The following is a 22,733-nucleotide window of genomic DNA, read 5'->3' as shown; positions in this document are numbered from 1 at the left end:
ATCGCCATCTACAGTGTTCTTCTCCCCATTCCGACAATCTATTAGCCGGTTCACCAATAGGATCTGTCACCGTCTCGCAATGGTAGTCCGCGGGCCCAAATCTCATGACCCGCCGTCATCATCCCAGGCAGGCACTTTTGGACTAGTCTCATAGGTACAACCAGTCCACAAACGGTATCCACCCCAAACCCAAACATCCTAAAAGTGAAACTACATCCCCACACCCTATCAGTTAAAGAAATCAAACACGACGCGACTCCATTCCTGCCCCTCATAAAATAACACTCCTCGCACTTCTGCACTGTCCATCTCAAGACCAAGCTCGAACTCTGTGGTAGCACGCAACACGTCATCAAGTTATGTCCGTGTGACGTGATGGGACACCCTCCAACGTGGCTACACTCACCGGTATAGAATCCGTTTGGTTGCGGTACGCTCGCATTCTGCCGGAAAGACGGCAACGCACTCAGATCAACCGTCCATTTGCACAGTTCCATCGTCTCGCCCTGTGTCAGGAAGTTCAATCGGACCGAATTAACGACACGCGGCCGCAAGAATAAATGCCGCGACCACTTGCCTCATCCGTGTATCGCATGATCTTATCTGTATCCGACGTGTACAGCACGGCTACAAAGTTCCAGTCTGGGCACACGTGGTATTAATAAATCAAACGGCTCCTCTGCCTCCTTACAACCTTGTCACGTCACTTACCTTGGCCATTCTGTGAGAACTTGCTGTGCGTGGGTAGAAGCATCAGCGGCACAGTGACAAGGGTCGGAAAAAACTAGACCACATACCAAAACTTGGTCTTCACGCGTTGCCTGCCAGAAGCGTGGTGAGTCAAAGCTCAGAGTTTGCCCTCGCAGGGATCACTTACCCCTTTCTTAGGATCGCACCTTTTACGACTAGGTACTGCAGCCTAAACTCAGGGCTCCATCAGCAGTCCGTACATACCGAACAGAAAACGTACCTGTTCTCGCAAATCGGGACGCTTGCGCTGTTCTCCTTAATGTAAGCCGGTCGCTTGATCCAGTCCTCTGGTTCTGCAGGAAGCTTGACCTATTGGTCAAGGAACACGATCACGCCATCGAGTCCCAGCATTTTCATTCCCCCACACGGAGCACGAGGGTGAACATGCCAGTGGCAAAAACAATTGCCGGAGAAGCACATGTCAGTTCATCATCAATAGAAATACTAGATCTGCCTCACCTTCATGATGTATGATCGTGGAGCGATCACTGTTGATACTACCAATTTTCGTGAGAGGCCGTACAGAGCGGCACCTCGAACCGTAGCCGTGTCCGCATCGGAGGGCCGCGCAATTACTCTCATCCTCGCGGAGAAGCGCTCCTAGTCACCAGGTCCGTCCATGTCGTATCATAGGGCAAAGTTAGAGGCAATTTGCGAACCCAAGTTGGCACCAAAGAGAAACATACAGCAACAATGAGAAACATCAACGACGCTTGGCCAAACATCCTGTAAACTAGGCTAACTCACCTCGACTTTTTTGAACAAATACTCGCTCCCCGCGAAGCCGCCAACGAGCAAAAGCGCATCAATCCTTTGATCCACCCTCCTGGATTGATCTTCAATTAATTCAAGTACCTGCACGACGCCCGCATTTGTTTTAGTTCAAAAGCTCCTTCGAAACGGCGACGAGGTCGCATCCCCAGCGTTGTGCATACCTGGTTAACGACCGGGTCAAAAACTTCCCGGCGAATCAACGTTCCGGGTATAGCTAATTCCCCATTGATGAGTCCCACAGAAGGATCATGAGGGTCATCCACGTTGAAACACGTAAAGTGGAAGTAGGTCTCTGAAGAGTGTACCCAAGCGCCAGATGCAGCGGTGGAGCCAACGTTCGGCCACCACCAAGGCAATTTCCAAACAAGATAAATTCTTTGATGTCGGCGAAAGCGGAGAGAAGAATAGATACGAACCGTCGTCAGATTCTCCCTTAAATTCCAACTTATCCGTCTGACTGAACGCATGCATGAAGTATGCCAAACTCGCGGGATCCAGATGGGCAGGGTGGTCGGCCAAAAGCGTCCTGACGAGCTCGCGGAAGCGCAAATCGAGGAAGAGCGAACCGCAGTTTGCCCCCGACCGCGCGCACATCTCCGCGATCTCAAGGTTCGCCATTTGACCAGTTATTTTGTACACCGCGAGGTCCTGTTTTAAGATTTTGTACAAGGTATTCGGTTCCGCGTTTCACATTTTGCGTGGAGCGGGGTACGAATTGTTTTTGGGGATGAAAGGGTTGTGGTCGTGTGAGTTACCATTTTCGCAACTCAATGGTGGTCTGTACGTACAACTGTACCACCTCCAGCATCGCATATCATGAAATTCTGACTCGGCCGCAGCTTGTGCAAATCTGTCAATCGCGCGCAATGAACCGCAGCGGCTTCCGGCTCCCTGTTCGCAAAACGTCAGTTAATGGACCAGGCCTAAGTGACGATTGGTGGGAGTTTCCGAAGCGTCACAGACGCGATCGAATGGAAGCTCTAAGCTTAGGAAAGGGACGCCGATACCCACGTGATAATCTGTAAACGGTCACGCCAGTTTGCGTCGCCCGCATGCGCAGACTGAACAAGCCCAGCATCTATGGCGGCAGCACGCATCATATCGCACCCCTTAGCATCCCACGCAGCTGGACACGTCAAGATCACATCTGCGGTGTCTGAGGTAGGCAAACCAGGCGCGAAACAAAGAAGACGTCAATGGGAAAATTATGTGGATTGGTCAGCGAACGGAGTGAAATGGAACGTTAGCATGATGCCAAACGTACTCAGATCTGCCACAGAGCCAATCTCTCGCGTAATTTCCTCTTTTGCATACTCCCATAGACAGGAGAGGAAGTCGACTATCAAGTTTATGGCAGTCTTCCCCGGCTGATATGGCAAAAACAATATTCCCGTCTAAGTGACCTCTGCTCTTTTATGAATAAGAATCACGGCAACTTACGGGTAACTGTGGCAGACGGGAGTCTACGGCGTTTTCGTCACGCAAGGCACGCGGTTCGAGGAACAGTTTGAACCTTTATATTCATAAAAGTACACGAAACGAAGTCGCCGAATTCGCACATTCGGTGATCGCCAAGTCGCCACATCAGATTTGTAAATGAATGTTGTTAAAACCGATGGGGTAAAGGGAACGGCTCACCATTCACACCGGTAAGTTCCGGGCATAGGACTAGCATTCTTGGCCTCGAGCCCCCACGCCATCACCTGTCCGTGCTCGTCATAAAGCAAGCAAGTCGGCACTTTGCGGAATGTTTCAAAAGAGCCCGGCCAACGTAAGATCTGTTGAATAGTACCCGAGTGTATACGTGAGGAAGCATAGGCCTGTGGTTTGAGACAAACATGGTATGTGAGCGACAGGCCAGAGATGGATCCAACGCCCTTATATGGTAGCACTCACCACACCAGAGAATGTGGTACCTGTACAAGAGCACAGGGGACTGGTGAGCACAGCTTATGTCACATATGAACTAGCACGTACCAAAATCGATAGAGATGGACATTCTACCTTCGTTCGATAGCACTTTACCGAACTCTCCCGCATTGTTGGTGAGTGTGGTGGACAACGACGGGGACGTTGACATATGACGTGGAGGCACATGTGTAGGATTCGGGTGCAGGGGAGGAGATGAGAACACAGCCGAACCGCTAAGATTGTGTTGAACAGGGCCGTTGGCGGGATTGTACGCGGCGTTCGGCATAGCTGGGAACCCAGACATCATGGGAACATTCGCGGACGGCGGCATACCATGCTGAAATTGAAAACCACCCTGGGGTGGTGGAGAAGGTGATCCGGGGACGTGGGGACCCCACGGAAACTGTCCTGGAGTGTTAGGATTCACTGGTTGTGCAGGATTGGGTTGGTGGATCGGCGCGGGCGGTGCTGGTGTAGTCGGTGTAAGCAAAGGCGGTTTTTCGTAGACTTGAGCGCCTGGGTGGTATCCAGGTTGCTGGGTCACCACACTGGGTTGTTGAGGAGGCTGCCCACGGTTGTTGTACTGGTCATTGGGCTTCGCAACTGACTCGCCAGCAACATCCCATGGCTGGGTCGGTGAGGCTTCACGAACTCCCGGGGGGGTGGACGTTGTCGAAAAATGGTCGTCTAATACTGGTACTTGCTGCAGCCTCGGTTGTAGTTTGGCCGTGGCAGTGCGAGATGTCAGACGCCCCCATCACCACAGGAACTACAGCATCCCGCCGTCCCCTGGGTTGCCTGACTTACAGTAGAACGTCCTTGCTGTGTACCAGAATTGGACCTACACCTTTGTATTTGAAAGCTACTAATATATATACAGCTGGTTGTACCAGTCGAGGCAAACATACATAATAATCATCGACTTCATCGAACCTAATAACCGAACCTAACCCTAACCTTAACATACCCTAAACCAAACTGAAAGATTTCGGTAGGACTTTTTGAGTCCAAGGAATTGAATCTGGGGTGCTTGCACATCATTTATATACGCTCCGAGCGCTTGCGTCGCTCACATGTTCTCGGGGAGAGTCTGTAGCCCCCATATCGATTATCGTAGGTGCATTCCGGATCCCCCATATCATGATATGCAATACCAAACAGCCATGTTTGTGGAGCCGGCGGACACAAGCATCACGAGCACGTCCTCGGTGAGGTATGTAGGTGGCAGGCTTCGCGGGAACCCTAGATGACCAGTTGGTAAGTATTACCTTTTCCAAGAATACCTACCAATTGCAACAGACTCGTTGGTTTGAAAAACCCCAGGCCCTTCAAAAACACTACGAAGCAACGGCTTCCTGTCACCGTCTGCCAGCTTCCTTTCCGGCGAATAATTGCCTCCGAACAGTTGATATCAATCGGATACGCTTACTGGGGGAATTTGACTTGAGTCCTATTGTATTGTATGCATTGACCCCACCAGAGTTGCGTGGTGCGTGAACCGATTAGAAAAAAAGAGGTACCAACTAATGGGTTCCGCCCTGTTTGCAATAGGGCAAGCTATCCAATATCAGTCCTTAAGGCGGCAGCCGATCCAGCGCACCTGCGGGGGATGTGCAAGGTGAATATTGATATTCCTCAGATTTCGACCGATCTTACGGCCACCCATCCTGTGACTGTCCAACGGGAAGGTGCAACAACACGTTTACCTGAGTTCGATACGCCAGTGGTAGATATATTGATGTGAGGAAAGCTTTAGTATTGGGAAGTTGAAATGCCAACCATCCATCAAATTTGATATCTTGATATTTTCCGAAATGGAACTGTGCAAGCATCCAGTCACACTCGGAAATTAGCCATACCATGGCCAATGGTACGCAGCGCACTTGGAGGACGCAGTATTGTTGGTCAGGTGTCAGTGGGTGCTGACAGAGAAACAGCGGGCAGGGGTTGCCGCGAAGGTTGCCGACCCCAGCTTTCGAGTCCGCGAGGTGGCGTGTGCCAAGCGTGTGCACAGTAACATTCAAATATTCATTCACCACACCATCCAACCAGGTGTGAACAGAACATATCCGCGGCGATCAGCTCGAAGGTCGCCATGTCAGCCTCCAAATCAGCTCGGAAGCTCAGAGACATCGCAGCTGGATGGCCAACAGATCCATTTCGGCCTAACATCCAGCTCAAAAATTTCTTCCAGTCACTTGCGTCACATCCCAACTTGACCCCGGAAGCTGTCCAGGCAGCTCGAGGTCTGCTTGAGAATAACGTCCAGAAGAAGGTGGGTGTGGATTCATTGCCCTTGCAGTAATTGTATTCAAAAGCGATTGACGATTGATATGTATCTCGACATCGTGATTGAGCAGTACCCTCTATCGAAGAGAACTCTTCAACCCGCATCTATGCCTAAACATTACGAGCGTCTCATCCAAGGATATGAGCGGAGTGCTAGAGGAACCGGAAGACCGTGGTGGCAGATTTTCTTTGGGATTTGGAGATAGCAATAATAATTTCGTCAGTCTTTGAATTCCAAGATTCCTGTTCACGATCGCTCCCGTGATATCCGGTACCGTTCTCGATACTTGCAACTGCTGCCAGTGAGTTCTTTTCGTCGCATTGGCTTAGCTGATCCGTGCAGTGGGCTCCATGGGAAATTCTTGTGGTTCCCATGCACGGCTCGTGTCAACGTCATCACAATCTCCCGGTCACCCCATCTTTTCCTTGGCGAATTTCTAAGTCTCTTAACCAAACGTTTTGGGACGCTTGCGGCTGACACTCGGTTGTTACCGCGTGCTAAGACGAAGCCGATCACCGACTTGAAGACCAAAACTAAATTCTCCTAGGCTCGTGACCAGACATTTTGGGATGCTCGCAGCCGACACTCGGTTGGATATTGGCACTCGGGAGATTCCGAAGCCAACCGTGTTGAAGAAGGTCGAAGACCAAAACGTCTGGAGCCGGAACTAGCAGTCTCCGAATTCTCCGTCAACAACCAACTATGATCATGGAGTTTCCTGTGCGCGGCGACCAAGTTGGGATGATCTTACACACGATTATATCGACTTCCAATAGCGTTCTGTTGTCAGGTGTTCTCACATTGGCTCAGGAATCGATGCCTGAACGCGTGGCTTCGGCGAATAACCCAACCTAACCGTGCGGCGTCAGCCAGGGCCTGTCACCGCTGTAACCCCTTACGGCTGGCTGACACACGCCGCTACCCGCTACCCGCGACGACTGGGAACAACCGATGGCACTCTCTGTAAGTGGGTCCCATGGGCTTGGTCAATAGCCCCCGGGCGTTAGTATCATCGGCAGCTGCTCGTTAGTTTGATTGGTGTCTTCCCGCCGTATCATTATGCCTCTTCTCGGACATTCGCCAGATCCCACCCTAGTGACTATCTCGCCGCATGGTTACTTTGCCTGCCAAAAGTCACTGAGATTACTGGCTGCGAGACAGGTCGGGTTTGTCCGGTCGGAATTACGAAGCAGGTTCGCTAGTTGGTTGATATGATGGTGAACTGGTGACCAGGCCACATGATGGTGTACGCCATGCATCCTGTTCCGCGGATATGCTTATTCCAGTTAGACTCCCTCCCGAGTTACAGCAAACGCTCTGCCACAGGCCCACATCACGGAGAAACTAACTTAACTATCAAGTAGTGCCTCCGCTGCGTGGTACTCCGAACGGGCATCTAATCGTCCAGGATCTCATCTTCGCCTTTGGCCGCCTGCGAACCGAGCGTAACACGTTTGTTATACACGGGAGGTCCAGGTCGGGTAAGGGCATGTAACGTACCTTGTCAATCAAAGTTTTCCTTTTCGCCCTTGCCTTCTGTTGGACCTTCACGTACTTGGCTAAGGGCGACTCATTGACCTTGAGTGCCGATTCCCATCTCTCCACCTCGGCCATCTCCCCTGGTGCAAACCCAACGCCTTTCCGTTTCTGTTCTATCCACTTTGCGCTCTCCTCGGTGCGCTCAACCATCCCCTTTACCTATCCCAATTTCCTTACCTAGCGCGCTTTGAGATGCGGATCTCGCACTCTTAAGGGCCCTTGCGCAGCGTGACAACAACGGGAACAAGCAATCTCTGGGAATGCAATGCTCCCTTGAATGGGCGGACTCGCTAACCACTCGGCGAGAACGAAAGTCCCCTCCTCTACCAGGCCATCGATGTACACACGAGTCTTAAGATACTGTGAAGGCACACGGATGTTCGAATCGAAATCCAAAGGGCGAAGTGTCGATGGTTTCGGTTTTTTGAAGGCCAATGCAGAAGTGATTATCGGTACTATGTATGAAGGGAGAGGGATGAAGGTCTTGGTGTGTCGTGATAAATGGAGCATGGATCGAATGATATGCAAATGCAACGGGAACGAACGTGCATTTGATACGAGCCTAGACGCCGAGCTCAATGTATACCCCGAGAAAAGGAGGAATGCGGAAAACATACTTGATAGCCCCCAAGCTCACTTGCACCAGAGGATATATCAGGGGTTTGAGCTCGCTTTCCTGTCCCCGCTCGATCTGCGTTTCCAAGCTGCATGCCCTCCCTAACACAAGTGACCAAAAATCTACGGAATGTACATATTGCCAGTTGTAGACCAGTTTATATGCGTCCTGTGATTATGTGTGTTCGAGCAGGTCAGAGGAACGTGGGTACAAGTGGCGAACGCACCTTCGTCTTCGTCTTCATGCTGTTTCGGAGGTGTATGGCGAGCTGTCGAATATATCCAAAGGCGTGTTGGTATGCAGCTGCGTGGTCCATGCAGAACAATTCCGATGCAGAATTTTTCATGAGGTTGATAGAGGGTAGCTTGTGGACACTAGTTGACTTTGACGAGCGTACAAGCTCAAGGTAAGTGCTCTGCGCGTGAAATGGACTTGAACAACCAAGACAAGCATACGTGAGCAGAGGCCAACCTTCAGTACGATGTCCAGGATCGTGTCGTCATGCGAGGACGCCAGCTTCCTGATGGCAAGGAACGCGGCTATGCGTACACTATCTTCAGCAGTGGACCAAAGCTCCAAGCATCTCTTTAATAAAATAATCACGTCCATTGGGTGAAAGGGGCCAAGTCGTGCGGAGATGCTCACCTTTAGGTATGCCTTGACTGACTTCCGGCTGGTGATGGTGTACGGCAATATTTTGGCACTCTCTGTTAAAGAAAGCTGTATCATCTCGTTATCGGTCAACTGCGGGATGAGGTGAATGATATTATTGAAGTATGAGAGAACGAGCTTCTGTATGGTCTTCTGCTTTGGAGATTGGGTGGGTGGTTTGCTGATTCGGAAGTGACCGCTTTAGTGACACGTGAAACGATGAATGTAAGAGGTTCGCCACGCACAATTTTCCACTTGGGAGAATTTTGTATGGGAGATGGTGTTCCAGAACGATAGGAGTGAAACGAAGGGTCGTAGTGATTAACTTCCTATACACTTTCGATAAAACGTGAGCTACGTGGCAAGAACGGCTTCACAGGAGTACTTACTAGTCGAGCTGTCAATACTCCACGCAAGGACCTGGTCTTCCTCGTTCATATGTGCAGCCGACCGGAACGCGATGAGAAGCCTTCGCAGTGCACGCAAAGACCGATGCTTGACAGATGTTCAGCTTTGACCCTTTGCACCGACGGACTCATACTAACCTCTAGTAGCGCCTTTTTCCATCTTTGCAAGATTTCGTTCGTGAGTATCGGTAAACTTTCGTCATCCATTTGCGTGTCTCCATCCTGGTCGACTTGCTCGTCGTCATCGTCCTCGTCCTCGTCTGACTGATTTGGGTTGAACTCCAACAACTCTTTGTCATTCTCTTGCAAGTACTTGTAAAACTCTGGATCCTTCTCGGCTAGCTTGGATAATTCTGCGATGTGTGTTGTGCCTTCATCTGTGATGCAAGATATAGGTATTTTCTTCGACTGAGGAGTGTGAAGTTAAAATAGTCACCTTCCAAATCATCAATGGAAGCAAACGATTGGTCGTCTGCGATGCTTTCTTCGTCTTCGACCTCATCAGAATCTGGCTGCTCCTCGTCCTCCTTGCGAACATCAACGTGGGGCACGCATTCGTGCATAGCCGAATATGCTCACCTCACCTTCTGAATCGTCGTCGTCTTCCATGAATTTGGCTCCGAGAAAGTCATCAACCGACTTTACTCTGTTCAAGGTTGGCAGCGAATAATTACATCGATACCGAGAGCACACGCACTTTGGATTGGCCTTGGCCTTTTTGCTAGGTTCCTTGATCTCCTCCTCCTCCTCTTCGCTACTAGCAGCATATTGTCGACTGCAGTTTCTCGTTCCTTGCCTTTCCCTTTTCCTTTAGCACCTCGTCTGCCCTGGATCTTTTTCTTGGCCTGCTGGTGCTTCCGTCTACCCTCTATCGTCTGCTTTAGTTTTCCGCTGGATGCAAACTTTCTCGCCGATTTCTTTGTTGTCTTGCCCATGGTGGAACGCAAGAGTTGAGTCGCCCAAAAAGGAAGGCGCACCTCGTCCACAGTCGCCGACGACGAGCAGCCTGGCCGAGCATGTCTGTCGTCGCACAGAACACTTCGGATGTGCTGAGTTCTGCTCAGAAGCTGCTTGAATCCCATGCAAACCTGATTTCCAGAGTAAGACAGGCCCAGCAGAACCACCGACGACAGCTGCGCTCGCTGGTGTCCCCACCACCCACCGATCTCTTGAGCTTGCCATTGATTCCCTCGCCGCTGCCATCGCCATCACTATCACCCCCGCCTTCGCCTTATTTGCCTAAAGAACCTCTACCTAGACCAAATCACCGACCAGACCTCCCACCAGCCAAACGCGCCCGTCTGGCGCGCTACAGCAACTACGTCCCCGAAGAAGAAACTATACGAAACGACTACTCTCAGAGGTATGTCGATGGCGGAGAATGGCCTCAGAACTGGGTATTGGGTGCAGAACCAGAACGTCGCTTTGAAGAGTATGTATCATACATTTTATAATGTCCAGTCATTGCCCCTCCCATGTGCTCACCCGTTAGCGTGTGTCCATCGCATAACATAGATACCCGAAACAGCAACGGTTATTGGGTCTCAAGAAAGAGTCTGTCGATAACCACGCCGTACCCTCTTCATACCTTCCATTTCAGCAATTGGCAACTCTTAACCCCTATAAATTCGACGTGATTCTCCTCGATCCTCCATTCAACTCTTCGTTCGGATGGGACGACCTGCAGGAGCTCCCGATACCATTTCTAGCAGCGGACCCCTCATTTATCTTTATGTGGGTCGGAAGCGGTGCAGGTGAAGGATTGGAACGAGGCCGAGAGGTCCTTGCCAAATGGAATTACAGGCGGTGCGAAGACGTGGTCTGGGTAAAAACCAATATGAACTCAAATCGAGGACCCGGGGTGAGTACTTAAAAATGCATCTATCTTTTCAATGCGGCATCGAGATCCATTCAACTCTATAGACAGATCCTCCCACAACCTCTTTACTCACACGCACAAAACAACATTGTTTGATGGGCATCAAAGGTACTGTTCGACGATCCACAGATAGCTGGTTCGTCCATTGCAATGTTGGTATGGCTCAAGACGTTCTCTTCGCCCATATGACTGTGTCGTGCTCATGTATTGATTAGACACCGACGTCATCATATGGGAAGGTGACCATGATGATCCGACTCGAAAACCCCCAGAGATGTATACTCTGATCGAGAATTTCTGCCTTGGAACACGTCGACTTGAGATATTCGGTCGGGCGCGATCGTCGCTACGACGAGGCTGGGTGACCCTACTTGCAGAAGGCGAAGAAGAACGCGTCCAGGAACTCATTCGAGAGCGCGCAGTGTGTGTACCCGAAAACGTGCGGCGGTGGGAGAAAGAAAACTGGGATGAAACGGTCAAACAGTTGACATCGATAGGAGGCGGAAAGTGCGTCGTACCGAGTACCTCGGAAATCGAAACCCTTCGGCCAAAGTCACCTGTCCGAGCCGGCCTGATGCCAGGTGGCGGAGGCGTCAGCGGTGGGGTCGGTGTTGCCATTAGTGGTGGGGTTGCCCTGAGCGTACCTGGGGCTGTGCGGAACGGACGACCTCCTATCGTTGCACCTAACCAGGCACCTGCTAGTCAGCTGGCTGTCCCGCCAATGATGGGCCCAATGGGAATGGGAAACATGCCGATGGGAGTGGGGATGCCAGTGGAGATGGGCGGATGGCCTGGGATGGGTATGAATATGAATATGGCAGGGATGGGTATGGGCATGGGCAACATGAACATGCCCATGATGGGAGTGAATATGGATGGTATGGCAGGTGCACCAATGTGGGTAGGTCCAGAAGCCGCTGAGGGGGGAATGTGGGAGGGAGGTATGGGTGATGGTATGATGATGAACGGTATGAGCATGGCTATGGGTGGTATGGGAATGAACATGGGTAATGTTGGGATGGGGAACATGATGGGTTCAATGAACGGAATGGGTATGAATCAATGGAACCATGGACCTTATGATGGCTTTCAGTAACATATTCACGTTGGACTTAATATCACAAGTGCAATGGATACAGCATAACATTCTCAGCACAACGGTAACGGTAGATCTCGACGATCGTGGTCCGCCGGATGTAAGAACGAGCTCCCTGTGGAAACCACCCATAACGTGCCATGCCACAGAAAACAAGTCGTAAAAGCGTTATCCGGGTATGTACGTATGCAAAGAATATGGTGGATGCGAAGTGGATTACAGTATGAGCAGATAATCTAAAAGGGGCGAAAAGGCGTGAATATACTTCGTGATGAGAGGAGAAAGTTGGCAATGAGATGGCTGTTCGTACAGCGAACCACCATGACACGCAACAACAGGCAATATAAAGTAGAAGTGCTAGATCGCGCTGTGTCTTGTACTTGAATTTGATATGCGAACATGTCAGACATCGATCCGGAAGCTCATCACTTGAGGGAGATAGGCTGCCCCCGCCAGGTCGAGCGTATATACGTCGTCAAAAACATCGTGACCATTGAACTTGGTGCAAGAAGAGATCAGAAGGGAATGAACGATCCGTTTGAGATTTTGACTTACCCCACCAAAGAGAAACAGTCGACTATCTGCAACAATGGCGACGTGATATCCGCGAGGTGACGGAGGGGACCCCCGGACTGCCCGAGGTTCATACTGGAGGTTTACTTGAAGTTTCGTCAATAAAAGAGCACTGAATCACAAAGTGGTGTACGGGGCATACCGAGATTATAGAACAGAATGTCAGAACTATAAGAGTTTCCGTCGTGTCCTCCAACGATGAACAGGTAAGACCCGACCTGGGTTGCGGTGTGTGATAACCGGCGGTGCGACACGGTCAAGTTTACACGCGTCCACACCAACGAGTCTGGAAATCGGCGGGAAGAGCGAAGTTCATTTAGTGACGCCGAAGAAAAGAAACTTTTTCGGGGATGTTACGTACCAAGATTTAGACACCACACATCCGAAAAGCATTCTTTTCCATCGCTGCCACCCACGACGACCATAACGTTACCGATAAGATTGGCTGTGTGATAACCCCTAGGGGCTGGGGGTTCACCATGGGTCTTGATAGGACTCCATTTTAGGCCACTTTCGGAAGAACCACTACGCAAAGATGAGTCCAAACGGGAAACGTCAAGTGCCCATAGATCATTAAGAGCAGTCAAGCCATTTCCCCCACCAAATACATAAATCCTGCCCATATACAGCACAGCTGTGTGAGCACGTCTAGGAGCAGGGTGATATAGGTCTGGAACTTGGGAAGGGTTTTGTGACTGTGATTGTTGGTCTGGTATGTGTTTCTGCGGCTGCGACTGAGCCGGAAAATTAGGAGCGTACCACCTGCGAGTGGTTGTGTCTAATATGTATGTTGTATCGTAGTAAACGGGACCTTGACCACCACCAAAGATAACAATTTTTCTATCAACGAGTGTCGCTGTGTGCGCGCGGCACGGAGGAGGTATATCTCCTAACATATCTGGATGTGACCAATGCATCGTTTCTGTGCAGAACCAGAAGTTGAGGAAAACACAGCACCCCAAAAGGTGTGCAAACCACTTACCTGTGTCAAAACAGTAGACATCCTTCCAACAGCCCTTGTCGTCGCACCCGCCGAACATCCAAGCGACGTGATCCACCAGGGTCACGGTATGGGCGCGCGTGTTGTGCATTGGCAGAGCGCCGTGCACAGGAGCACGTGACCAGTACATAGTGGTGGCAGGGGCGATGGGAACGTCGTGAACATGGGGTAGACGGGGTGTCGTGCGGATTTTTTGCTCCCGACCACTGCGATTACCCCCCTTTCCTTCACGACCAGACGGAGATGACGGCCTGCGTTTAGTTGTGTGACTGGCTTCGGGAGGGGCGGCGGTTGAACCATGGCGCAAGGACGACGGTCTCCGGGAGGCTGCAATACGGGGAGTACCCGGTGCTGTAGGAACCGGTGTTTGTGTTTGTGAAGGCACTGAAACGGACTGCGTATTAGAATGCGCATTAAAGGTGGACGTAGAAGCCGTCGCATGGTGAGACGGATGAAGGTACGGAGAACGGTGAGACTGGGAGGACAGGGACATCGTCGGTGTCCTGGAGTCGTCATTGGCTGAGAGACTGCTGACTGTGTCCCCGTCGTTGTCCATGTCGACAACGTCCGACAGCCCAGGCACTGAGCTTGCAATGCTACCTTGATAGTGCTTTCGCTGTCGGACGCGACTGGCCATCAGTTCCAGTGGTGGTGGTGAAACACTCGTGGGAAAATCACTGCTTTAATTGTTTTGTTTCACTCAGAAACTACAAGGCATGAAGAGGCAGCGGGGACCTTGCATTGTCCCCGTTATCATGAACGCTGTGCAGGCTCCAACAGTGCATTCGTATTTCTCACCGAGTTGTAGAACTCCATTTGTTCTACGATGGCATACCCGAGAATATGGAAATGCTGCTGGATATCAAAAGCAAAGGAACAGACTGGGGAGAAATTTTCTCTCGAAGCGTCTGAGAAACATAAGTCCCTATTCTATCGCACTTTCGCGCCTTGGGTGTGATCAACAAGAAGTCGCTATATCGGTATTCGCCATGTGAATGAACTAATCTAAGGAGTGGCACGCCCAGGCCATCTACGTTGCGCGTCGTCAACACAGCTTCCAAAGAAAAAACAAACACCATACCTTGGGTACAACGAGCACTCCCTGATAGTGTATCTGTTCGCCATCCACGCGAGAAGACGCTACAAGAAAAACGGGGTGCTGAGTCCACGGCACGCAGGCGAATTACATAGGAGCCTACCTCTACGCCTAGACCGTATCCACCGTGTTGGCATGTACCATACTTCCGCATATCTGTGTACCAGTAGTAAGGTTTGGGGTCAATGCCTTCGCGCCCATAGGCTGCCAGCAGCTCCGGGCCGTCCGCAATCCTCATTGATCCACCTTGCATCATTGCTCAATATCTAGTAGCCGTAGACGAGTGTGTCATCCCAAAACACTTACCAACTATCTCACCCACGTTCGGCATAAGCAAATCGCAGCTCTCCGTGAACACAGGTCCAGTCTCGCCTTCCTTCCTAGGCATCTTCTGCATATAGAATGCCTTGAGCTCCGCTGGGAAGCCGTACAAAAAAACAGGCTTCCCGATTATGTCTGTCATTTGCCGCTCTGCGGCTTCTGCAATGTCATCTCCGATCGCATGCGGGACCATCACGGGTTTTCCGTCAGCATCCTTGAGAGTGTTTCCTTCTGCATTCTCGGCTTCGTGCAGGATGCCGTGCTCGTTGAGCCACGCGATGGCATCCGAGTAAGACATCCGTTTGAAAGGTCGCTCAGGAGCGGTAAAGCTGGGGTTAAGTGTTTTTACTAATGCAGTCGTGGCGGGGTTGGCGAGAATCTTATCTACCGACTCGCAGATCTTCATAAACGTCAATCGATCGACATTCGATGTAGAAGATGCGAATGCAAACAACTTACAACGGTCTCGATGTGGGTCATCAGGTCGTCAAAGTTGATGAATGCTAATTCGGCTTCGAGATGCGTGTACTCGCTCAGATGGCGACGTGTGTGGCTGTTCTCGGCGCGGAAACTCTCCTGGATGCAGAATACATCTCCAAGAGACGCAAGACATGTTTCGAGATATAGTTGAGAACTTTGAGTAAGGAAAGCGGGCTGTCCGTAGTAGTCGAGTTTGAACAGGGTAGCACCTCCTTCAACTTGTGTCTGTACGAGACACGGAGGGGTAACTTCTATCACGTCGTGTTCAGCGTACGTAGAACGGAAAGCAGAGAGAAGGGCAGCGCGTAGTCGAAGTACGTTAGACGCAGTTTCACCGCGCAATACGAGATGGCGGTTATCAGCCAAGATTGAAGGATCGGATTGCTGGAGTTCGGAGTTAGTCTAATTCAAGGCACCTTGTCTTTACGACAAAGCAACACACTTCATTGAGCTTGTTCGTGAAGGCATCGTCTCCACCGGGGGCTGGTCCAAGGACCTTCCAGTAGTCAACGACGAGTTCGTGACCACCGGGTGCTTTTTGTCCCTCGGGAACAAGCTTCAGAGTTCCTGTCAACTCGATCGCCGCCTCTAGCTGGAGAGTCACGGCATCGTAGGTTTTGTTCTGTGAATAAAGGGTGATCAGAAAGTAAGATACGCATCGATGACTCTGCCTGTAAGCATAAGATCTTTACAGTTTGTCCCGTAAACACCACTTGCAGATAACCAGTTCCATCTCTTAGTACCACGAACATGATATCTTGCTGGTCACGTTTACGATGAACCCATCCACATACACGTACTCGTTTGTCTCTGTAGTTCACGAGACGTACGATCTTTGACTATAAGTAAAACGATCAGAGTACGGTCATATGCGTGATATTGATTCAGACCTTTATTGGGGTCGGAAGAGAAAGATCTTCGACGAGGACGATTTTCTTACTCTCCTCGAGCTTCTTTTCGCGCTTCTCCTGCCGCTCGCGTGACTCCCTTTCCTCTGTCTCAGCCTTCAAACGTTTCTTCTCCAACCCTTGCGCGTCTTTCTTGGCTTTCTTCGTTGCGGACTGCGTAGGCGCATCGTATTGCGCTTCAGACCCTTTCCGGATCTGATACCGTGTGGTATCGACGGCGGCCGCAGGCGTCAGGAATATTGCGAACGCAAGGGTTTGGTAAGGCTGATCGGCAGTGCCGCGGCCTGCAGCGTCGACACCGCTCGTCTGGTCGATATATATGGTCACCGTCATGTATTGACTTGCCGGGAACTCCGTACGCTGTCAATTCGGTGAGGTCTACGGTGAAAATGACGAGTCAGTAGGGACTGCCATTTGGCATGTCCTGATTTGGCTTATCAGCCGAGTCACTTACATGCAGCCATTTCCATTTCTGGACGCATGGGACGTGGTTACGTTGTACACAGCCAAATGTGTTAATACTTTACCTAATATTTGATGGCAATCCTTCTACATGTGACATTGCCATATCAAACTGCCCCCAAAAAGGTGCAGAGAGCATGGTCTGGACATACATCTTAGCAACATCAAATTTTATGTATATCTGGGACAAAAAAATCCTGGTGCTGACTTGAGGTTGGTCTGTGGCCTATCACACCACTGGCAGAGGTATACCTTACCCATTGGCTGAGCCCTTGGTCAATGTCCAAGGTACAATGCCTGCCTGTCATTCATCAGTACACAACAAACATGTTGGCATCAAAGCAGCCTCAGCAGCATATTCAATAAGCATTGTGACATGATACATAATGTATGACTGCCATGTGGTTTATGCTGACTATTGACACTTGCTATGAAAGATTCTCAAACTTGAAGCACAGCAGCAACATGAGATAAACAGATAAACAACATGTGATATTGCAAGTAGCAAGTCCCATAGAGAAGTGCAGAGAACAAATATTATGCTAGGAATTCAGAAACAATGTGTGGGGGAAGTACATTCACCATGAGAACTTTGAGTTCTTCCCAGATGAACTCCTGGATTGTCCCCACTGACTCTGGCTTTGTGCTACCAACATCAGTGTCAGAAATCCAGTATGAGATGAAATTGCCATCCATACTGATCCTCAGATCCCAGTTCAGCAAGTTTCTGTAAGGGAATGATGGAAAGGCAGCTACAACACATAATGTACCTACATTGTACCATATGACAGGGCCAGCAGAGGCTGACTATTTGCTGTGTCCCATGGGCCAGTGGAGGTTGAGCCCTACACTGAGTCATCCCCCTGCTGTATGGACCAGCCCAGCTTCTATTATCAAATAATACATGAGTAGGCCACAATCAAATTGTCCCTGAAGTACCTGGAGTAGCCTAGTGTGAGATGTCACCTATCCAGTGGCATGCTGTGGCATGTGTAGATCAGCACTGGAAGTTGGCACAAGACCTTGGCATGCTTCAGGATAGCTCAGCAGTGTAATGTTGTAAGATTTCAGAGCACCCCAGGGCATACCATGGCCCTCTGGGGTGAGCTGTGGCAAGCCAGCCACTCTGGAGCAAATGGTGGAGCATGCCATTGTCCTCTGGGGTAAGCTGTGGCATGCCAACCACTCCAGAGCAAATTCTGGAGCACACTGCAGCACATGTGCCAGAGTATACCATAGCATGTGCCACAGCATGCCAGCCACTCCAGAGCAAATTCTGGGATACACTACAGCACATGTGCCAGAGCATACCATAACATTCCAGAGAACTCTGGAGCAGGCCATGGCTTTCTGGGATAAGCTGCAGCATTCCAGCCAATCCAGAGCAAATTCTGGAGTAAACTGCAGGACATGTGCTGGAGCATGCCACGGCCCTCCAGGATAAGCTGCAGCATTCCAGCCACTCCATAGCAAATTCTGGAGTAAACTGCAGGACATGTGCTGGAGCATACTATAGCATTCCAGAGAACTCCAGAGCAGGCAATGGTCCTCTGGAATAAGCTGCAGCATATGTTCCAAACCAAGGTGTGGCATGGCAGACACTCTAGAGCAAATTGCAAAGCAAACTATGGCACATGTGCCAGAGCATACCATAGCATTTCAGAGCACTTGGGAGCATGCAATGGCCCTCCAGGGTAAGCTTTTGGCATATGTTCAGAAGCAAACTGTGGCATGCCAGCCACTCCAGAGCAAATATTACCAGCATACCCTGCATGCCTACCCCTTGCAGATACTACCAGAATTGGCATAGCTTAAAAGGTTGGCATTCAGTACCACAAACTGGGATGCAGCACCATGTATTTGGAAGCAGTAGCAGCTGGCAGATATGGCATTCTGCATTATGGCACATTGCAGCATGCAGCATAATTCATGGGGAAGTTGTGGCAACATGTATTGCAGCACCTGGCAGCACCTGCTCCATAAGTCTCTGGAGGGTTGTGGCAGCTGGTGGATATTGCTTGGCACATGCTGGCAGCATGGGCATGGCATACAGTGGCAAACACCTGACTGGCTTAGGATCCATGTCAAGGCTTGATGCATGGTGTGGATGGTTCTGCATACAGCAGCACACAGTTAGATGCAGAGGAATAAACTGGCAGTTCTCAGCAGCTGATGGCATTGACCCAACATACTGTGGCACACATTGGGATTGAGTAGGATTCATGTCAGCATGTGGCATCCAGCATGGATAGTTCTGTATATGGCAGCACACAGCTAGGGTACTATAGATATGGACATGAAGCATAGCATGAATTGTCAGTATACTGCATATCTTACCACCAGTATAAGATCATAACCTATACTTCATACAATCACAGAAGGGTGGCTAGTAATATTGCATTGATTTCATAGATTTCATTCAAACTGGGATTGTGTTGATCAAATACTGGATGCCCAGGGCATTAAATAAGGACCAATACAATACAATACAGGGTGCCATGGGTGATTTACATGCCTGTGAGAGCTTGCCACACCAATGGAATGTGCATCCAATCACTTTGAGGGACTCCAAGCCAGTTGTGAATATTGTCCCACATGTAGAATGCTAGTGAGCAACAGTTGCCACTCACATCATTCACACCATGCCACAAAAGCCAGCCAGAAAAGGCTACAACAGTGCCAGGCCAGTAATCAAATTGAAGACCAAGAGAGGGAATGTCAAGAACACATTCAGAATAATTGCCAACACTAACAAGCATGTCATATCAGTTGGCACAGGATTGTGGGTCATGATGGAGGGGAGCTGACCAGTTAGCAATCATGGAGATGTTGGCATAAACTGTTGGCCAGTGTTGGAGTGTTGCTGACATTTTGGGATCATTCATGGTAGACCACTCAGTCAGCTGCTGCATGGCTTGGTAGCCAGCATTGTACAAAGGAGGGTGCATAATTGAAAGTGTAGCAGAGAGAATTGCTAATGGTGTTCAGACAGCATGGATCCATTGCCAAGCAGCTGGAGCTGCAAGGTCAGCAGATATGGAAGGCTGGTGTGCCAGTGTCTGCAACATTAGCAATGAGTATTTTGAGATAAAGCATGAGGATGACCCTCACAGCATGACCAAGTTGATGCCAGGCTGGTGAAAGCTCTAAGCAGTCTGCTGGCAAATGGTGATCCACTGGAAAGTAATTGGGTGATGTTTTCCAGGAACCATCAGATATGCTTTGAGTCAACATATTGGAAAGTGGGGGAATAGCTCCCACCATCTGGTCCTTGGTAGGGTTGTGAACTGAGGACAGCAGGATACATCACAATGCCTACCTGCATTGATTGAGACATTGCACTGGGTAGATACCACAAAGCAATTGCATCCCCTTCACCCAGAATGATTGCAGGAACATCCAAATACCCACTCAGATATGGTGGGTGAGCAGAAAGGATGTGGGCCTCCCAGTTCAAATTGAAACCTGTTTCTTGAGGTGATAGGCTTTCTGACAGCCTGATTAATTCAATGCCAGAGGGAACTGCAATAAATGTTAGTGGGACACATGGCAGCACTCTTAAAATGGCATACAGGGATTACAATAGGCCTGGGCCAGTGTTGCTGCCATTTGATTGAGTGCAATACATGTCTGGACCTTGAGTTTGAGAGGTTGTGGCAGGACAGTGACAGTGCAAGGATGCATCTCATGGAGAACTTGGTAATGCACATACTCCACAAGCTGGTCAGAAAGTAGATAGTTGGGTGGGAATGTGCCAGTACCAGACATTTCTAATGTGATCAGGTTGGGGAAGTTAAGGGGATCCACCAGCAACAAGTGAGATGTCATCCAGAGACATGAGGAACACACATGGCATGGATCCCTCTGGCCATGGCAATTGTGTGGCTAATGTTGTTGGCAATTGTAGTGACTAATGTGGTAACATTGAACTAAATGCAGCATAGAAGCTCTCTGCAGCAATGAGACCACAGCCTCATTGGCATTTTGGAATGTGGCCTGGCTGGGACACAACCTTGAACAGCTGTGAATGCTGCTGAAGTATACATTACAGAAGATATTAGCCCCTTCCACACATTCCAATTGGGGGTTGCACATTTCTGATACTGCTGGCAACATGAATCAAGGTCCAGATTACCAGCCTGTTTTGCTAGCAGCATCATTGAATGGGCAGTTTTGGAGCACCATGCCAGAGATGGTTCAATGGCACTGGCACATCACAGATATCTGACTGTGAACCTGGTGGATGGCTTTATAGACTGCCAGACCAAGAATGACATTGACATGATTGGGGCCACAGGGAGAGGAGTACACAAAAGACCCAGTGATCATGGGAATGCCCCTACACATTTACTGGCATTGATTCTGATAAAGTAAAGCTACCAGCCCCAAAGGAAACTCATTATAGATGGTTGATAATATGTACAGTGGCTGTATGTTCATTCCCACACCTTTGACACTGACTCCACCCACACAACCTGTAAAGCAAGTTTAGATTGGGTAATGGCTTCCAGTGATGACATCCACTCCTGTGAATGTAAGATTAACTTGGAAAGATATGATAACTCCTGATCAATATCCTTCAAGCCTTCTGTGCACATTGTGTGTAGTGCAGCACATTTGGCAGTAGGTGATGGATGTGAAATAATAAGCAGGGGTAGCAAAATGCTGCCATTCTGATACCATGGGTGAGTTGGAAGTGAGAAAAGGTGTGCTGCCACTTACTGATACTCCTGTGAAAAATTCTTTGGCTTCTGCAATTATGTCCCACAGCAGTCTCCTCCCATATCCCAATTCCACTTTGCCACTGTCATTCTGCCACCATGTATGGGCCATGGTAGTGGCCAGTTTGACATGGCACTCCTTAATCCTTGTCAGGCAGGGATTGAAGCTTTTGATGAAAGCTAAAATGTTGCAGGGACTCTGATCACCATCATTCAGGTATGTTAACAGCCTGTCAGCTGTGAGCAGCATGATCAGGGTAATGGGATGGCAAGATGCCATGCCCATCAGATGCTCCATTGTACCCTGTACCACTATCAACCATTGCACCACCACAGGAACAGTGGCTTACTGCTTCTGCCAGGAAATGTTGATACCAACTAGTGTGCCAGTATTCAGACCAATCTGGCTTCTTCATGGCAGTGACAAGGCAATGAAACCTCATTCCCAAGTACTGTATGGCCATAGAGAGTTCAGCCATGGTGAACATTGATGACATGACTTACTGGCATGAAAGATGAGATGTCATACTATATAAGTGTTGGCCAACTTTCCCACAGCTTTGCATGGTGGCATGCATCTGCTGTTAAAGCAGTACTCATTAGCAAATGCTTAGCTTGCATTCAACTACACCAACCAATATGCAATCCATAACCCCAGCATCATTTGGGAGATCTCAAAAATGATGTCATTGCAGATAGCTAGTGGTCTCTAGATGGAAATGGTTCACAGAAGACATGCTAATCTGCCATACATCTGGCATTGCTGTGTGGCATAGCATGCTGGCCTGGCCTGTCCCTTTTCCAATGTGGCAGCCTTTCTGCCAGTCCAAAATCTTACCTTGTTTTCAAAGAAGTTTTTAGTCCACTCCTGCTTGCATTTCAACAGCTGAATCTCCTCCTTCCATCTGTCCTGCATTGCTCTCATCCAAAGCCAATTGACCCTGTAAACTAGAGAAAATGATAAGTAAATCTCAGATGCTGCTGCCATGTGATTGCTCCTCTCACATTCTGACATCCAATCATTAGCAGCTGTGTCCCTTAGTACATCCATTGTCCAGATCCAAGGTAGGGTATTGTCCCTGTGACCTCTGGCATTTGGGTCAGATACTGCCATGCTGATAGTTAGGTCAGAGTCATTCAACTCTTTGTATTGCTCCAGGATATCTGGCCTGGCCCCTAACCTGCCCATTTGAATGCAGCACTGGCAGTACACAGCAGCATTGGCCACCCTTCCCCAGGCATGCATGGCCATGTAGTAA

General features: G+C 49.6%; 8 protein-coding genes across 8 annotated transcripts; 2 read left to right on the top strand and 6 right to left on the bottom strand.

Annotated features, from left to right (window-relative positions):
- Positions 1 to 89: 89 nt before the first annotated feature.
- On the bottom strand, positions 90 to 3,912 carry F5J12DRAFT_167889 (actin-like ATPase domain-containing protein). The gene is made up of 18 exons (XM_051738207.1): positions 3,502 to 3,912; positions 3,421 to 3,440; positions 3,163 to 3,344; positions 2,965 to 3,037; positions 2,789 to 2,891; positions 2,536 to 2,680; positions 2,313 to 2,415; positions 1,941 to 2,172; positions 1,686 to 1,816; positions 1,498 to 1,605; positions 1,210 to 1,350; positions 971 to 1,059; positions 878 to 919; positions 798 to 821; positions 712 to 734; positions 578 to 642; positions 407 to 506; positions 90 to 329 (listed from the first exon to the last, which is right to left on the bottom strand). Exons 1-18 carry the CDS (start codon positions 3,764 to 3,766, stop codon positions 229 to 231), a joined length of 1,947 nt encoding a protein of 648 aa, XP_051598892.1. The 5' UTR covers positions 3,767 to 3,912; the 3' UTR covers positions 90 to 228.
- Positions 3,913 to 5,530: 1,618 nt separating this feature from the next.
- F5J12DRAFT_722692 (uncharacterized protein) lies at positions 5,531 to 5,930 on the top strand (the record flags this gene model as incomplete). Its single annotated transcript, XM_051741395.1, has 2 exons — positions 5,531 to 5,710; positions 5,796 to 5,930. The coding sequence occupies 2 exons, from the start codon at positions 5,531 to 5,533 to the stop codon at positions 5,928 to 5,930; spliced, it is 315 nt and encodes a 104-aa protein (XP_051598891.1).
- A 1,070-nt stretch (positions 5,931 to 7,000) lies between these two features.
- Positions 7,001 to 9,895, bottom strand: F5J12DRAFT_839313 (Noc2p family-domain-containing protein). The gene is made up of 12 exons (XM_051746071.1): positions 9,697 to 9,895; positions 9,518 to 9,676; positions 9,375 to 9,465; positions 9,077 to 9,315; positions 8,921 to 9,026; positions 8,777 to 8,867; positions 8,526 to 8,712; positions 8,352 to 8,465; positions 8,107 to 8,295; positions 7,882 to 8,048; positions 7,472 to 7,826; positions 7,001 to 7,423 (listed from the first exon to the last, which is right to left on the bottom strand). The coding sequence occupies exons 1-12, from the start codon at positions 9,871 to 9,873 to the stop codon at positions 7,082 to 7,084; spliced, it is 2,217 nt and encodes a 738-aa protein (XP_051598890.1). The 5' UTR covers positions 9,874 to 9,895; the 3' UTR covers positions 7,001 to 7,081.
- Positions 9,896 to 11,957, top strand: F5J12DRAFT_839308 (MT-A70-domain-containing protein). The gene is made up of 4 exons (XM_051746070.1): positions 9,896 to 10,370; positions 10,454 to 10,799; positions 10,862 to 10,973; positions 11,033 to 11,957. Exons 1-4 carry the CDS (start codon positions 9,955 to 9,957, stop codon positions 11,911 to 11,913), a joined length of 1,755 nt encoding a protein of 584 aa, XP_051598889.1. The 5' UTR covers positions 9,896 to 9,954; the 3' UTR covers positions 11,914 to 11,957.
- Positions 11,946 to 14,153, bottom strand: F5J12DRAFT_839304 (uncharacterized protein). The gene is made up of 5 exons (XM_051746069.1): positions 13,469 to 14,153; positions 12,848 to 13,408; positions 12,629 to 12,772; positions 12,469 to 12,572; positions 11,946 to 12,411 (listed from the first exon to the last, which is right to left on the bottom strand). Exons 1-5 carry the CDS (start codon positions 14,121 to 14,123, stop codon positions 12,316 to 12,318), a joined length of 1,560 nt encoding a protein of 519 aa, XP_051598888.1. The 5' UTR covers positions 14,124 to 14,153; the 3' UTR covers positions 11,946 to 12,315.
- A 13-nt stretch (positions 14,154 to 14,166) lies between these two features.
- On the bottom strand, positions 14,167 to 16,702 carry F5J12DRAFT_839297 (asparaginyl-tRNA synthetase). Its single transcript, XM_051746068.1, has 8 exons — positions 16,271 to 16,702; positions 16,076 to 16,219; positions 15,826 to 16,005; positions 15,363 to 15,767; positions 14,889 to 15,303; positions 14,686 to 14,828; positions 14,568 to 14,626; positions 14,167 to 14,516 (listed from the first exon to the last, which is right to left on the bottom strand). The coding sequence occupies exons 1-8, from the start codon at positions 16,622 to 16,624 to the stop codon at positions 14,492 to 14,494; spliced, it is 1,725 nt and encodes a 574-aa protein (XP_051598887.1). The 5' UTR covers positions 16,625 to 16,702; the 3' UTR covers positions 14,167 to 14,491.
- Positions 16,703 to 19,737: 3,035 nt separating this feature from the next.
- F5J12DRAFT_893869 (uncharacterized protein) lies at positions 19,738 to 20,521 on the bottom strand (the record flags this gene model as incomplete). The annotated part of the gene is made up of 4 exons (XM_051747692.1): positions 19,738 to 19,812; positions 19,865 to 20,023; positions 20,073 to 20,275; positions 20,326 to 20,521. The coding sequence occupies 4 exons, from the start codon at positions 20,519 to 20,521 to the stop codon at positions 19,738 to 19,740; spliced, it is 633 nt and encodes a 210-aa protein (XP_051598886.1).
- Positions 20,522 to 22,198: 1,677 nt separating this feature from the next.
- Positions 22,199 to 22,720, bottom strand: F5J12DRAFT_722638 (uncharacterized protein; the record flags this gene model as incomplete). The annotated part of the gene is made up of 2 exons (XM_051741394.1): positions 22,199 to 22,422; positions 22,480 to 22,720. 2 exons carry the CDS (start codon positions 22,718 to 22,720, stop codon positions 22,199 to 22,201), a joined length of 465 nt encoding a protein of 154 aa, XP_051598885.1.
- Positions 22,721 to 22,733: the final 13 nt, after the last annotated feature.

The sequence above is a fragment of the Pisolithus orientalis genome (genome assembly GCF_024613125.1).
Source record: "Pisolithus orientalis strain OTSU chromosome Unknown F5J12scaffold_19, whole genome shotgun sequence".
Lineage (NCBI taxonomy): Eukaryota > Fungi > Basidiomycota > Agaricomycetes > Boletales > Pisolithaceae > Pisolithus > Pisolithus orientalis.
The sequence above is the reverse complement of the archived record's forward strand: the minus strand, read 5'-3'. Positions and strand labels throughout refer to the sequence as shown.

What these genes read in the sequence shown, in the direction of transcription:
- F5J12DRAFT_167889 (XM_051738207.1), bottom strand. Translation starts at nt 3,766, where the DNA reads ATGCCGCCGTCCGCGAATGTTCCCATGATGTCTGGGTTCCCAGCTATG. An exon ending in GGAACTTACCGGTGTGAATG is followed by an intron (nt 3,038 to 3,162) that starts GTGAGCCGTTCC and finishes ATGAATATAAAG; the next exon opens with GTTCAAACTGTTCCTCGAAC. An exon ending in GGTGCGATCCTAAGAAAGGG is followed by an intron (nt 822 to 877) that starts GTAAGTGATCCC and finishes CGCTTCTGGCAG; the next exon opens with GCAACGCGTGAAGACCAAGT.
- F5J12DRAFT_839313 (XM_051746071.1), bottom strand. Translation starts at nt 9,873, where the DNA reads ATGGGCAAGACAACAAAGAAATCGGCGAGAAAGTTTGCATCCAGCGGA. An exon ending in ACGACGATTCAGAAGGTGAG is followed by an intron (nt 9,466 to 9,517) that starts GTGAGCATATTC and finishes GATGTTCGCAAG; the next exon opens with GAGGACGAGGAGCAGCCAGA. An exon ending in CAGTCAAGGCATACCTAAAG is followed by an intron (nt 8,466 to 8,525) that starts GTGAGCATCTCC and finishes ATTTTATTAAAG; the next exon opens with AGATGCTTGGAGCTTTGGTC.
- F5J12DRAFT_839308 (XM_051746070.1), top strand. Translation starts at nt 9,955, where the DNA reads ATGTCTGTCGTCGCACAGAACACTTCGGATGTGCTGAGTTCTGCTCAG. An exon ending in CCAGAACGTCGCTTTGAAGA is followed by an intron (nt 10,371 to 10,453) that starts GTATGTATCATA and finishes CGCATAACATAG; the next exon opens with ATACCCGAAACAGCAACGGT. An exon ending in GTTCGTCCATTGCAATGTTG is followed by an intron (nt 10,974 to 11,032) that starts GTATGGCTCAAG and finishes TGTATTGATTAG; the next exon opens with ACACCGACGTCATCATATGG.
- F5J12DRAFT_839304 (XM_051746069.1), bottom strand. Translation starts at nt 14,123, where the DNA reads ATGGCCAGTCGCGTCCGACAGCGAAAGCACTATCAAGGTAGCATTGCA. An exon ending in TGTCTACTGTTTTGACACAG is followed by an intron (nt 13,409 to 13,468) that starts GTAAGTGGTTTG and finishes GGTTCTGCACAG; the next exon opens with AAACGATGCATTGGTCACAT. An exon ending in TGTGTGGTGTCTAAATCTTG is followed by an intron (nt 12,773 to 12,847) that starts GTACGTAACATC and finishes GCCGATTTCCAG; the next exon opens with ACTCGTTGGTGTGGACGCGT.
- F5J12DRAFT_839297 (XM_051746068.1), bottom strand. Translation starts at nt 16,624, where the DNA reads ATGACGGTGACCATATATATCGACCAGACGAGCGGTGTCGACGCTGCA. An exon ending in TCACGAACAAGCTCAATGAA is followed by an intron (nt 15,768 to 15,825) that starts GTGTGTTGCTTT and finishes TCCGAACTCCAG; the next exon opens with CAATCCGATCCTTCAATCTT. An exon ending in GAGTGCTCGTTGTACCCAAG is followed by an intron (nt 14,517 to 14,567) that starts GTATGGTGTTTG and finishes CGCGCAACGTAG; the next exon opens with ATGGCCTGGGCGTGCCACTC.